Genomic DNA, 15,101 nt, shown 5'->3' with positions numbered 1-15,101 from the left:
TTCTATAGATGCCTGTCTCAGCCAAATAACTCTGGAAGGTTTACAATTCTGAAGGTAATTCCTTGAATTAGCCATTTAAATAAGCATTTTATTTCCACTCCAATCAATGCTCCCTTGAAGAACAGCTGCAACAATTTACCTCTGCTAGATACTCAGCAGAGAAGTCGTCTCTGATTCTTCATTTATAAGCTAAGCAATCCGGTCCACAGTTCTTGGATATGTTCGGTTTAATTCTGTTTATTGTAGAACAGATAGGAGCACAGCAAGAAAAGCAGCTGCCCATTTTACAGACAGACCGATTGACAATATGAGTGCAAATAGCCACACAGAATATAAATGCCGTTGAACACTACTTCAAAACACACTTCAACTTTCTATTACCCATCTTGGGGATTGAAATTCACTGAAAAATAAATAGTTCCCAGGGACCAAAATTTCCCTTCTTAAAGAGATTACACAGATAAAGACAAGATGATGCAAGGGACATGAAGTCCTTAGAAAAATCTAACTTAAAAAAAATGTAAAAACCTGGGATAAAGAGATTTGTGATAACCTGTACTTTCCCCTCAGCAAGATAGATTGGGGCTTGGGACTTTATGGAGAACCTGAAAGTTGAACCAATATTCCTTCCTAAATTGAGAAGCAGAGGCTCCACAGATCTGCAAAAGGCTCGTGGCGCGTGGTCTCCCTGGTAAGGCGGGTGCGTCAGGCATACTGCCAGATGGACCACAGTATGCCAAGAGTGATGCTGTAGGCCAACACCGCCACTAAGTAGGCACGGAAGAGGAGGACATCCAAAATGTAGCCCACCTGCAGCCACTCGCAGGCGATATCCCGGAACTCATCTCGCTTCTCCAGGAACTGGCGGATGGCTGCGATCTCTTGCAGGATGTGTGCCAGGGACTCTGGGCTCTGGCCCTGCAGTGGAGATGTGGCACCCCCCGTTCTGCCTTCGTAGTCACGGGTGGCATCACAGCTGTAGTGGTTCAGCTTGGCTGGAGGAAGAGGATGGAGGCGGAAATTGATACGGCTGAATCAGACCCAGAGGATGCAGACAAGGCCCTCCCTGCACGCTGAAAAGAAGGCTCAGTTCTTTGCTTACTTAGCCGATCACAAACTTTCAAGCTTCATAAATAGCAATAGCCCTTAGATTTATATACCACTTTACAAAGCTTCACAGCCCTTTCTAAGAGTCAGCATATTGCCCCCAACAATCTGGACCCTCATTTTACCCACCTCAGAAGGACGGAAGGCTGAGTCAACCTTGAGCGTGGTGGGATTCGAACTGACAAATTGCAGGCAGCCGGCAGGCAGCAGAAGTAGTTTACAGTACTGCGCTCTAACCACTGTGCCACCGAGGCACCGAGATTTCTCAAGGTGTGATCAAAAAATGGCAAGAAGGCAGCTGCAGCTCTGCAATCAAAGCTGGCCTGGCACTTATTTAATTTATTGGACACATTTATTTGGACATCCAACCCAAATTTCATGGTCCCTTCTATTAGGGATGTACATCTGGTGGGATCACGAGAATAGGCCTTCGGAGGGGTGGCCCCTTCTCTATGGAATAGAGGATGGAATAGGGGGAGAGATGGTCCCTCAAATTGGTCACAGCTGATAAGAACTGAACCAAAGTCTACATCGGGGGTCCCCAAACTTGGCAACTTTAAGACTTGTGGACTTCAACTTCAGCATAGTTGGCTGGAGAATTCTGGGAGTTGAAGTCCGCAAGTCTTAAAGTTGCCAAGTTTGGGAACCTCTGGTCTACATCCTCAGAGACACCAGTAGGTTAACCAAGGGTGGTAAAGCCCTCAAGATTAGCAATAGCCCTTAGACTTATATAGAGTCAGCCTCTTGCCTCCCAACAATCTGGGTCCTTGTTTTACCCACCTCAGAAGGATGGAAGGCTGGGTCAATCTTGGTGGGATTTGGTGGGATTTGAACAGCCAAATTGCAGGCAGCCGTCAGTCAGCAGAAGTAGCCCTGCAGAGCTGCACTCTGACCACTGCGCCATTGAGGCTCATAAAGTAAGATCTATCTCCACTGAAGAGAAATATTCATCCCAAAATACAGGTAGTCCTCAACTTATGGCCACAACTGAGCCCAAAATTTATGTTGCTAACTGAGAAATGTGTTGAGTGAGTTTGGCCCCATTTGTTAAGTGAATCACTGCAGTTCTTAAATTAGTAACATGGTTATTATGTGAATCTGGTTTCCCAGTGACTTTTGCTTATTAGAAGGTTTCAAAAGGGGACCACATAGCCCTGGGACACGGCAACCATCATAAATGTGGGTCAACTGTCAATCACGTGACCATGGGGATGCAGCAACAGTCAGAAGTCCCTTTTTCCAGTGCCATTGCATCTTCGGTCACTCTATGAACGGTTGTAAGTCAAGGGCTACCTGTAGCTAGGTTTACACACCTTACGCAAAACTATCTTGTGTGTGAACCACCCAGTTGTGCTGTTTTGGACAAATCATGGCTTAATGCCATCTGATTGGGGACTTCTCACCTGTGCTGTCGTTATTCTCCATGTCCCTGGAGATGTTGGAACTCTGAGTGCAGGTGGGGCGGAACGCTTTCCTGTCTTGGATGCAGAGCAGGACGGTGGCCCGTTCTAGAACCCAGCGCTTCACCCAGTCAGGAACATGGGGCTGAAGGTCCTGTTTGTGCACCAGGCGCACGATGAGGATGGTCTCTGTCAAGCTGATGACCAGCAAGGCCATGCAGACCACAAAATAGATACCTGCAGGAGCAAAGCAGAGACTTCAGCAAGCTCTCGTTTCTACCTCAAAGTTCTCTTCTGCTGCTCATATCAAGGATGTAAGTCTAAGTGCTGTTACTCTCGCACCTATAAGGGGAGTCCCAATAGCGGTTGCAGGTAGCGTGTCGGACACAATGATTAGGAAGACGGAGTAGCCAAGGAGCAGGGTGATCTTGAATGAGACCCTTTCCCCACTATCAGGGGGCAGGTAGAAGCCCACGATATCCATGACCATGAGAAAAATACTGGGGAGCAGCAGGCTGACAGCATAGAAAAGGGGGCGCCTCCGGATGACCACCTGTTAGGACAGAAAGAGAGATGAGAAGGGAAGACCCAAAGCAAAACTTTCAGGCTGGCTCAGTAGATAAAAGACCAGCAGCTATTTTATTCACACACCACCCCAGCGGCAGCTTCTAGGCCATGAGAAGGACAGCTGCCCATAAACTGTGCTATAATTACCGTATCTGGTCAGGTGGTTATTAATTCCTTCTGGGACCCCATCCTATCCTCCTGCCTCCAGCCTTTGAGGCAGTTCCTGTGCCAGTGGTGCTCCTGGCACCCAGTTCAGCTTCCCCTCCAATGCCCACCCTGGCAACTTACAAAGAACTTCATCTCTGCGTAGTAGTCATTGTCCCCAACACTGAACTCTCGAAACTGGCTGAGCACGTGAAGAAGTTCCCACTCGCCCTGGTTCATGAAGACACTCCTGTCATTTTTCACCTCCTCTGGGGTCCTCCACAAGGAGAGGTTGATGTCTCGTACTGAGGATAAAGAAATGGAAAAGGATGCCAAAGAAGAGTGGTTTGCGCCAAGCACCGGACTGGAGGTTCAAAAGCCAACTGTTGACTTAAACAGGGTGGGAACCAGAGCCTCATAGCAAGTTATGAGAAGGTAGCCAACCTCATCTTCTTTTAACAACCTCATAATCCCTTGTGGGGTGGAGTCTGGCCAACTGAATCGAGCTGAGTGTTTGCTGGCCAGGTGCCTTTCCTGTTGCCAGGGCTGAGTTTTGTTCAGCAGATACATTCTCATTATGCCCAGAGAAGAGAAATATCGGCCTCTACCCAGGATTGAACTGACAGCCTCCTGATTGTGAGGTGAGAGTTCCACCTCTAGGCCACCGCACCACTCCAGAAGGTAGCCAACATGTAACCCAGATTTAATGCTTTAGGATGTTGTGTGAATCCAGGTGCCATGTTATGGAAAACTCACAGAGAGCCTGACTGGACTCCTTACTTGGGTCACCTTGTTTGAGTTCCCTGGCAACATAGCAAAGTTTTGTTAAAACAGTCATGAAATTCCTGAAAAGCAAAAAAGACACACGGGCTGCAGCTCACCCAATCTTAAGTCAATTCAGTCCGTGATCACACATGGTTCTTTTTCTAATGGTTCCATGGTGACAATTTGAGTCTTGAAAACAAAATCTTTTCTGCATTGGATCCTCCTTCATGCAGGAGGCTGCCCTCAACAACAGCAGCACACACACTTTCTCCCGGAGCGAAAGGGCAGGTGGCTTCTCACTGTGGAATCCCACCAAGCTACGGTGGAGAACAGCCATTGCTAGACTGGTTCTCAGGGCTGGGATTCTACCTGGTGGTTATGATTCTGCCCAGTTTGGAGAACCAGCAAATGGCGCCACTGGCTGGCCCCTCCCCGCCCCTCCCCACCCACTCACTCCTTACCTGGCATGAGCGCCATCACATTTGCCAGCGTTTGGTAAGTTGCCATTCCCCCCCCCCAATCACCAGCTGTTCTGCTGTGCCGGGAGATTTAGAAATTGTTGGATTTCTTGCTTTCTAGCTAATCTAAAAGCAGAGCTGAACCTTCCTTAGGACTGAAGCTCCTATTTTTCAATGCAGACTCAGGTAGCAGATTGCAGAACGGTAGATCTCTAAGTGAATCTGTGATTCTGTGAGCAACTCAATCTGCTGACCAGCTTTGCCTGATTTTGGGTAAAAGTTGCTCTTTTTTATAAAAAAATTAATATTTACAATATTTACATACAAGCCACGCCCAGCCAGTCGCATGACCACCAAGACACACCCACAAATTAGGCCACACCCACAGAACCAATTGTTAAGAAATGTGAATCCCATCCCTGCTGGTTCTCCGTAGTCAAAAGGATTCCTTAGGTTGGAAAGAAGATATTGGCAGCTGCCAGAGGTGGTAGACACCAGTTTGACCCTCTCCAGTTGGACTGTAGAGACGGTTTGTTCCCCCGGCATGCAGGAGGTCCCCAAGAACCCAGCAATACAGCTGGTGACCTACTATTATGCAACCAACTGGTGAAGGTCAGAGAACAGTTCTGTACATCGAAGGGAAAGTTGTAGATGTCCAGGCTGCAGGCGGTCACTACTTGGACAGGCTTGAGGTTCCTCACCTCCCCATTGTAGAGGATGTAGACATAGGGGATTTCGGGGGATTTGCCCACATCCACACTGCGGGAAACAGAAGAGGAGAAACAGGAACGCAAGAAAAATGCTACCCCGACGGTCTAACTTATAGGCAAATTCCTAAGTGCAGAGGGGCCCTGGAACATCCCCAGGGCCACTTTTCCAAGGTGGAGAATGGATCCTCTCGAGAAACAGGGCCTCAAAGAAAAACAACTCTGTTTTGCAACCTGCCTGCTTCCCATGAATTAATCCCTGCAAAAGAGCCTCTTTGAAAAAAAATTCAGATCGGGAGGAAGAGGAAGCGAGAACAAACAAGGAACATTTGGGGTGCCTGGTGGCTTCTGTACACCGTGTTGCTCGAAGAAAACGGGGGTTGGCCAGGGAAGTCGTTTGACATTAGTAAATTGCTCTGGAAAGGGGAGGGGGGAAGGAGCTCTCCTCCCCCAAAGGACCCTTCCAGCCCCCCCCCTCCCTTGCAAAGGCCTGGCAATAGCAGGAATTGAAGGCCCGTTGGCACCAGAGATGCCTTCTCGGACTCTTTCCAGAGGAGTTTGGCAGCTCCGCAGCTGCCCCTCCATTGTCTCCACAAAGACTTCCTCAGAACGCCCAGCCCAAGAAGGGTAATTATGGCTGTTTATACTTTTCCAGTCCTGGAACCATCCCAATTCCTCAGCCTTCTCTCCATCTGCAATGAACGGCACGCAGAAGATGGAGCCGGGGACAAGCCAAGGGAAAAGCATAGCTGAGAATACTAAGGCCAGGGAGGGGGAGGGAGGGAGGGCCCACCAAACCACCTGGTTCCCCCTCTAACCTGCCCTGACCCACACCGTCATCGGCAGGGGAAGGGAGCCCCGGAAGGGTTTTTGCAGACTTACAACTCGTTGATCAGGATATCTGGGACCCAGATGGCTTCGGTGAGGACGGACATCTGGGTGATGTTGTCGAAGTCCTGGGGATTCCATTTCAAGAATTCATCCACCCAGTGCTGCAGGGTGGATGAGAAACAATGGCAGGTATCTTGTTTACCCCACACACACACCTAGAGGCTGAGCCGTTCAGACAACGCTTAGGTTACAATCCACAATTAAACAAACCACGCTTAACACAAGGAGGGAAGGAGAACCAACAAGGAAGGAGATAAAGTCAAACCCAGGATGCTATCAGAGAGACATCGGCCTCCTTACCTGCCTGTACCAAATGTAGGTGGTCAGAACTTGGTTTTTTTCATCCTGTGGAAAGCAGAAAAACAAAGATGAGGCCGAAGGACTGGAAAGGAAGATATTGGAAGTGGACAACAGCTTCTCAGCGGGTGTAAATGCCATGGGGTCCGAAAGAGGGCTTGTGGGTTTTTAAAACCAAGGACCAGCCTTTTGCAAAATATCTTGCTTGGCCATGGAAGCAACAGTGGATCGATTTCAATCTATCAATCAGAATAGAGATGGAAGGGACCTTGGAGGTCTTCTAGTCCAGCCCCCTGATAAGCAGGCGACCCTATACCATTTCAGACTGGCAGCTGTCCAGTCTCTTCTCAAAAACGTCCACAACTTCTGAAGGCAAGCAGTTCCACTGGAAGATCTGACTGCAAAACTAGCCAAGATTGGAAAGGTTTGCTGCTTTCCCCATGATTCAAGGCTGGAGAGTTGGCTTTATATCTAAAGGCAGCCGGCCTGCCTGCCTGCCTGCCTGCCTATCTATCTATCTATCTATCTATCTATCTATCTATCTATCTATCTATCTATCTATCTATCTATCCATCCATCCATCCATCCATCCATCCATCCATCCATCCATCCATCCATCTGCCACCTCTCTACTAATCATGATTGTGCAGTTTTACTGGATGCTGCACAACCAGATTAACGAAATTATAAAAAGTAGAAGTCTATGAAAGGCCATCTTCAAGGCCTGTCCTTGGCATTTCTAACCAGCAGGGCCTTCGCTAGAAGGAAAACCTCAACGAGAGGGCCCTTGGAGCAGCTGCCAGTCGGAGGAAGCAGCCCTGAGCCTAAATAATGATTCTGTTTAGGAGGCCAGTTTCTGAATTTCAGCTCTGCAGCAGCCGGGAATCTACACGAAGCAGAGGCAACATCTTTAGATGCTTTCGGTCTTGAAATGCCCACAATTCCAAACATGTTATATTTGCATTGTCCATTTTTTTTTTAAAAAAAAGATCTTAGGTGCATTGTAATAAAGAAAAGGTGAGGAAGTTTTCGGAGGGGCCCTTTAGAACTAAACCCTGATGGGGGGTGTGACCTGCTCCCCACCCATGTATCCGAGGAAGCAAAAAAAAGGGGGGGGGGATTTCCCAAGGAAGGAAGCCGGTCCTACCACGCTCAGAATGGCATAAATCATGACGTCGATGGCCACATTGGTTGTCTTTCTCCAGTTCCAGACCGGCCTGACGTCCTTCTTGTAACTGGCAAATAAATAATCGGAGAGCTGGCGCAGGGCAGCCTTGCTTGAGCCGGATGCTTTGGTGGGTGTTTTCTGAGAAACTGCAAAACAAACCAAGGCGTGCCGTTGTGAGGGCTCTGATTTATTTTTATTCGAGTTCTTTTTCCATCTTTAGCACTCCCTCTGTGGCCTTCGAGCTCTTATTCGTAGGATGGGAGCCTCCTCCTCCTCCTACTTCTTTTTTTAAATTTTTAAGAAATACTTTATTAAGTACAAAAGATTAAAATATATAGACTGTAGAAAAAGAATGCAAAAAATAAGGGGAAACAATGAACCTATGAAACATATTATCAGATAGATGGATGGATGGATGGATGGATGGATGGATGGATGGATGGATGGATGGATAGATAGATATAGATAGATAGATAGATAGATAGATAGATAGATAGATAGATAGATAGATAGATAGATAGGAATTGATAAAATACTAGTTTTATTCCTCTTTCTCTTTGATTAAGTTATATAAAGGACTTATCTATAGAAACACATAGTTACAATAATAATAATAGACTATTATGTATTATATAGTATAGATAACAGTTAGTTAACAAGGGATAGGAAGTAACTGCCATTTAATACCTTTTATGAGATATTTAAATCACTATCAAATGTATTAGAGAGAAATATGATTTGTCTTATTATAGAATGTTATATTATAGAATGTCTTATTCTAGAATGTGTGGTGATGTTTATTTGTATGACTTATTATTTTTTACTCTTGTATATTTGCATATTTTAATCTTTCGTACTTAATAAGGATGGGAGCCTCTTTCTGTCCTTCCAAACCTTCTGTGCTCTTGGTCTCCTTCTCTCCAGCATTTAATTCTGGGTCTTTTCTGTTAACATCATACTCTGTTGTGTAGCACCACAACCTTCCTAGGTGTGTTTGGCAGGTCCTTCTTCGTGGTCTCAGTTCCTGTTTGGCTGCTACCTGAACTAGGAGCCTTTTGCTGGTTCCCATCAACCCTCTGAGGTGGGCGGCCACATCGAGAATCAGACATGGTTGACTTTCTGGAAATCTTGACCTCTCTGCCCCATCTCACACCCCCAAAATCGGGTGGAGTTATTTTGAGTTTCTTTCTGATACTCACCCCTTTTTCAGAGCCAAATTATCTTTTCTGCTGACTCATGTCTTCCCCTTTCCCAAGGCCATGTCCCACATCCCCCCTGCCACACACACACACACACATTCTCAGTCCAGCCTGCTTTGCTTTCCATCCGTGCTACGGTATAACTCAAGCTATGACACCCACAGTATCCTTTGACCAAAGCCACCAGGAGCCAATGTGCTCATTTATTGGCATTTAGACTGATTATTTTCTGCCAAAGTCCAGGGCATTTCTGCAGGCTCTCTTATAGGATTTGATGAAGGTAGGGGTAAACAATCATAAATAACCACTAACACTGCACAATTTATCTCGAGAAAATGTGTTCGACCCAGAAGGATTCAATTTTTGCGGCCAGCTGAGGGGGCAACCTGTTGAATGTCATATTTGGCTAATCTTGCGATGCTCTCCAAGTTTCCAGAAACCATTTTTTTCCAGCTTTAACAGCAAAACTGCGGCTTTGGAGGCCAACACCCCCCCCCCCCGGCAAGGCAACTCACGAGGAGACAAAGCAAGACAAACACAGGAGCTGCTCTTTGCAAGGCCTCTTCTCGTACATGACTTTCTACCACCCAGGCACAATTCGCACCTTCCGAGCAGCTCCTAATTGGAATAGATCTGCCAGGGCTTGGGGGAAACAGGCTCGGAGGCGGCTTTTCAAGCAGGCCCCTCTGCCTTTTCACACCATCCCTAATGCCTGGGAGTTCGTTTTGTGCACGAGCACATCCGGCCAGCTGGACGGCGAGACGGCGGAGAGGGCAGAAGAGAAGCAGGAAAACAAATTAGGGGGGATTCGGCAGACAGCAGACGGGCTGCCTAAATGGTGCAGCAGGACCTGCCTTTGTTAATGTCTCGGTGACCCTTGAAGACACATATGCTGGGTGGCCAATTTGACAGCTGGTCGGGCTCCAAGATCAGCTCTTAGATGCCTTCAACCACTCCCACCCCACCCCCGTTATTATAAAGGAAAAGGAATTGCTTTATGGGCAACACTAGACGTCTCAGATAAATATGTTTCATCAATTCAGGAAGGCCTTGAGTCAACACGTTTGACCTTCTCTCGGAGCCTACAAGTAGAGTGCCAAAACTAGCTGACACCCTTCTCAGGAAGAAGACTTTGATCTCTGGAAGGATTTGGGGGTGGGGTCTCTGCCTCCCTTGCTCAGCACCTTTTGAAGATTAGGGTTACCATCTCTTCTGCCCCCCATATTTTTGCATCAAGAGCTGAAGTGGGATCCCTAAAGAACCCCCAGCCTTAGCTAGATCTTTATAATGCCTGGGAAACCAAGTCCTTTGCCCCCTGAAAAAGGCAAAGAGGCAGATTGTTGGCAGAAGCTGGACCACATGATTAGAGGTATGGCTTCTGGGCCTGGCCCGGGTTCTTTTCTTGCCCCTGAGCGGCATTTGGGGGACGTTGGGTTGAGCCAAGAAGCGGCAAGATCTGCTGTCTCTGAAGCTGCTTATGTGTCGTCATCTTGATTCCTCCCTCCGGTACAGCATTGTGTTCATATGCAACAGGATGAGGTCACGTTGTGAGGAATGGGACAAATGTGATGGCACAGTTTTCCATTTCACTCTGTTCCCAAGAAACATGGTTTCATTAGCAAACAGAGCAGCTCAGAATGTTTGGTGTGCCATCAAATCAAAGTTTGGTGTGCAATCAAACATCTCTTGGCTTTAGAGTTGACTATTGACTCTTGGTGATGGGAAGATAAAGTCCTAAACACAATGATAAAAGATGTACAGGTGACGTGTGGATATTTCCTGGACCCCCGAGAACATAGAAAACCGTTGCCAATCTGGAAGATCATTCTGCCAAATGAAAGAAATAAAAACATACGAGATGTAATTTGTGGGTCTCAAAATGTGTCTTAGGATGGCAACTAAATAAGCCCAATTGTCCACCAATTGTTAGTATTTTCCAGCTCCTCATGATTCTGTTCTTGTGGCTTAGCAAGATGAAAAGCTCCTAATTGACATTAGGAGCATCAGCACATGGTGCCTACGGAAACAGGAAGTTTGAACAGCTACGCAGTCATCTGTTTCTCTGGGCTCTGGTATCACCAGTGATTCATGCCAAGCAACGAGGAATTTAGGATTGTTTTCCTGAGTCCACTGGTCTCAGACTTTAGATTCACAAATTGTTGGTGCATGGTGTACAATTTTTCATAACTTCCCAAAGGTGCCAAAGAATGCTTACAATGGAGAAGACAATTAATGGGATGCTAAATGTGAGTTCTGTAGCACTGACGATGTCACTTAATTGGGAAATGAAAGGTCTGCAAGGAAACAGCCAAGCACAGAGAGCACCAAGGGCTCCACAGCGAGTTCCTCTTGCAGCAGTGATGAATTTAGGCTTAACTTTTGCAACCACTAAAGAACTACGGTTGGGAATGGTCTTCACCTCCACCAGGACCTTCAGTGAAAGAGTCTTGGTTCTGAGGAATCTGCAAGAGTGTTTGAACCGAAAGTCTATAGACCATCTTGTTTCCCAGCCTGGCTAGCAAATGGCTTCCTATCCCTGGGCAGGAGGGCAAGTCCCAACTCCTCACTTCTCCCTGGCATCTTTTCTTTGGAGGTAGAAGAACTTCTCTGAACATGGCGCTCTACAGCATGGTGAGTGTCTGGTCCAGACCACCCTTCATTAATAAGTCTAATCCTCCTTCCTCATTCTTTAGACAGAGTCCATCTCTGCATTTGGGAATGAGCATTTCCACATCCATCCTGGATAACAAGAGTTTTACTTATTTTCCTTATTTTCCCCCCGATGAAGGATATTTAGCACAAGCTCCAAAACCCTCAACCAATTCATTTTCACACCAGCATCAAGGGCAGTTCACCCTCATTCTTCTATCAACGCTTGCCAACGTCCCTCAACTTCTGATGCATAGGTTGTTGCCGTCTCTCTACGCAGACCCCACTTGTACAAATCCCTCCACACTTTGGAATAGAATAACAGGGTTGGAAGGGACCTTTGAGGTCTTCTAGTCTAACCCCTTGCCTAGGCAGGAAACCCTATACCACTTCAGACAAATGGCTATCCAACATCTTTTTAAAAACTTCCAGTGTTGGAGCATTCACAACTTCTGGAGGCAAGTTGTTCCACTGGTTAATTGCTCCAACTCTCAGGAAATTTCTCCTTAGTTCTAGGTTGCTTCTCTCCTTGTTTATTTTCCACCCGTTGTTTCTTGTCCTGCCTTTAAATGCTTTGGAGAATAGCTTGACTGCCTCTTCTTTGGGGCAGCCCCTGAGATATTGGAAGACTGCTAGCATGTCACCCCTAGTCCTTCTTTTCACTAGACTAGATGGGCACGCGGCAGGCATCCCATCCCTCTAAACTTTGGTTCGAGTTTCTTACCTTTGCTGGGCACCGTGGAAGCCACGGCAAGCAGGAGCAAAGAGACCCTCAGGGCGGAACAAGCCATGAATGCTTCCGAGGGGGTGGAAAGAGCTCAATGATTCCTCTTCCTTCTTCGGATCAGCTGGTGGACAGCAGAGCGAGCCTGGCAATTCGCTCCCACCCCTTCCTCTGCCTCTGCCTTCTCAGCAGAGAAATTAAATGCAATTAAGGAAGCTGGGAGTGCTCGCCTCCTTTCTCGTTTTCACCCATCCATCGGATTTTTTAAAAATGCATAATTGATGTGGCCATCAGTCCTTCGCCACTGCCTCAAGTTTCAGGCAGAGAAGATTCAAAGAGACTCACTCCCCTGCCTGCCCTCCCCCGGGGCTGATGTCATGCGAGCTGATCCACGGATGGAGGGATCCTCTTGGCTGCTGCCTCTTGTGGAGACGGCCCCCCGGGGGCAGATCCACGCCATGTGACAACCAAGAGGGGAGATGTCTTGCGCGAGCCCTGCTTGAAGCTGCCTTGACAAATTGCTGGGGAGGTTTCAGCCGGTGTCTCTCAGGAACCTCTCCAGGATGGTGCAGGTAATGTTGGTGCCATCCCTGGTGGGGCTGCCCTCAGCTCCACACCACAAGGATTCTAATGAGGGAAGAGCCGAGATCTCTGGTGGGCCCATGATGGGTGAGGGAAGTGGCTGCCAGCCTGAAAGAGACCACCACCCCCCTGCGCCTCCAGCAACTGGCATTGGGGGCCTCTGGCTGGGCTAATTCACACTCCATGGGTCTGTGACTTGGAAGCCATGAAGAGGGGCTAAAGAGAAGGGATCTGGTACCCTCCCAACCAGGTTCTTCTTGACCCTTTGACCTTTTGTATGTGGAGGAGAGCAACATCGATGCTGTTCTATCAACAGGTAGTCTGTCTCCTTCCCTCAATGGCTCTGGGGAGTTTTTTCTGCCCAGGAACATCCCTTCTGATTATATCCAGTCAAGAAAAGATCTGAGAGGCAGGTGGGTCAGAGAGTGAAGGTTGGCCCTAGTTCAGCCATGAATGTCTGTCATTGAGAGTAGACTTGAATCTGGACCTCCCCATGATCACCATGCTAGCCTTTCCAGTTTGGGTCTTAGCTCTTCATGGCAGCCCACAGCGGTATCCTCAGGGAGGAGTCAAAAAAGCCAAGACTGTGGACTCAACTATAATCCTGTGACCCAGGCTCTGCCCTTTGGATGTGTGTCACCATGTCCACCACCCTCTGCAGTGTCCAATTCCTGCCTCCAGTGTGAAAATCTAGGCAAAAGACAAGGATTGGTCAGAAATCCCAAGCTTTAGCGTGACAATCTTGGAAAGCAGCTGAGGGAAGGAGAGGTTTGTCTTCTTGTTAATCCCTGGTAGGCAGGTAAGTAGGTAGATGACAGATATATGACAGATAGATAGGTAGGTAGGTAGATAGATAGATAGATAGATAGATAGATAGATAGATAGATAGATGGATAGATGGATAGATAGATGGATAGATGGATAGATAGATAGATGGATAGATGGATAGATGGATGGATGGATGGATAGATAGATAGATAGATAGATAGATAGAAGATAGATGGATAGATAGATGGATAGATGATAGATGGATAGAGAGATAAATGGATGGATGGATGGATGGATGGATGGATAGATAGATAGATAGATAGATAGATAGATAGAAGATAGATGGATAGATGGATAGATAGATGGATAGATGATAGATGGATAGATAGATGATAGATAGATAAAATACAGACAGACAGATAGATAGATAGATGGATGGATAGATAGATAAATGGATGGATGGATGGATAGATGGATAGATGGATAAATAGATGGATAGATAGATGAATAGATGATAGATGGATAGATAGATGATAGATAGATAAAAGACAGACAGACAGACAGACAGATAGAAGATGGATGGATGGATAGACAGACAGACAGATGACAGAGATAGAGCTATACAGAGAAAGACAGATATAGATAGACAGGTAATACTAATACTTCAGGGTCCGAAGCACTGAAGTGCTTCCATGGTGAAAGGATTTGCTGGTGACATCACCATTGCCTGGGGGACCATCCAGTTGGGGCTCCTTTCATGTCCCTGTGAAATGGGACCCATTTATGTACTTGTGGCCACCTGCTTTTGAGCCACTGGGTCGGTGGGAACTGGAGCGTTTGTCGGGAGCTCACCCAGCCCCACGACAGCAACAGGTCTTGAACATGAGGCTGCCGATCATCAGTCCAGCATTCTAACTTCATGAGCCACCAACACTCCTATAGATAGACGGATAGTAGGCATATATATATAGAGAGAGAGGGGCGGAGGTGGTTGGTACGGAGAGGGAGAGAGTGCCCATCTTCCACCACCAGCAGGCCAGAAGGGAGAGGCCACAGGAGGGTGCTCAGCTTGCCTCCTCTGTCTCCCTCCAGGTGCAGCTGCATCCCAAGCAGCCCAGAGTCACTTAAGGGAGTTAAGAAATCAGTGTGTGCCACTGATGGACTTGGCCCTTGACTGCCAGTTGTCATGTGGCAGAGAAAGTGAGTGTAAAAGCAGTGCTAATTTGATTACCTGACTCTGTTAGCAGATAGACAGCCTCCTCCCGGCAAAGTGGACACGGCTGGGCAGGAGGGTCAACGCTGTTATTGAACGTTGATAATAAAAGAAAATGCAGAGAGCAGTTGGATCGCAGCTGGGCAGCTGTGATGAAGCCCTTGAAGTCATCGGTTGGGGAGACAGCCACCCACCGACGAGTGGAAAGTTGAAAAGGAGCCATGGGAAAATTCATGGAGGACTTGACTGATCAAGGCAACTGGGTGCGGGGAGATTTTATGGGGCTTTGTGCCCATCGGAAGGCAATCTCTTGTGGCTGGGGAGCAGGTCAGTGGCTTTTGACCCTTGCTTGGAAATCCCCGAATGCCTCTTACTGACCTCCAAGTGAGAAAAAGGTGGAAAGGAGCCCTTGGTCAGATCCTGCCTCAGAGCTGGGCTGACCTTCTTACCTTCTTGGAGTGG

At 47.4% G+C, this 15,101-nt stretch overlaps 1 protein-coding gene across 1 annotated transcript; it reads right to left on the bottom strand.

Moving 5' to 3' along the window:
• Window positions 1–221: 221 nt before the first annotated feature.
• On the bottom strand, window positions 222–12,148 carry LOC113420906 (5-hydroxytryptamine receptor 3A). The gene is given in 8 exon segments (XM_087969809.1): window positions 222–995; window positions 2,511–3,060; window positions 3,363–3,523; window positions 5,031–5,200; window positions 6,031–6,140; window positions 6,340–6,384; window positions 7,484–7,650; window positions 12,077–12,148. Coding segments are annotated over 8 exon segments (1,560 nt in total). The 5' UTR covers window positions 12,144–12,148; the 3' UTR covers window positions 222–705.
• Between the last annotated feature and the right edge of the window lie 2,953 nt (window positions 12,149–15,101).

The sequence above is a fragment of the Notechis scutatus genome, chromosome 7, assembly GCF_049901735.1.
Source record: "Notechis scutatus isolate UNSWTSFEM ecotype Mainland chromosome 7, rNotScu1.2, whole genome shotgun sequence".
Taxonomy (NCBI): Eukaryota; Metazoa; Chordata; class Lepidosauria; order Squamata; family Elapidae; genus Notechis; species Notechis scutatus.
Note: the sequence above shows the minus strand (reverse complement) of the source record. Positions and strands in the feature narration are given on the sequence as shown.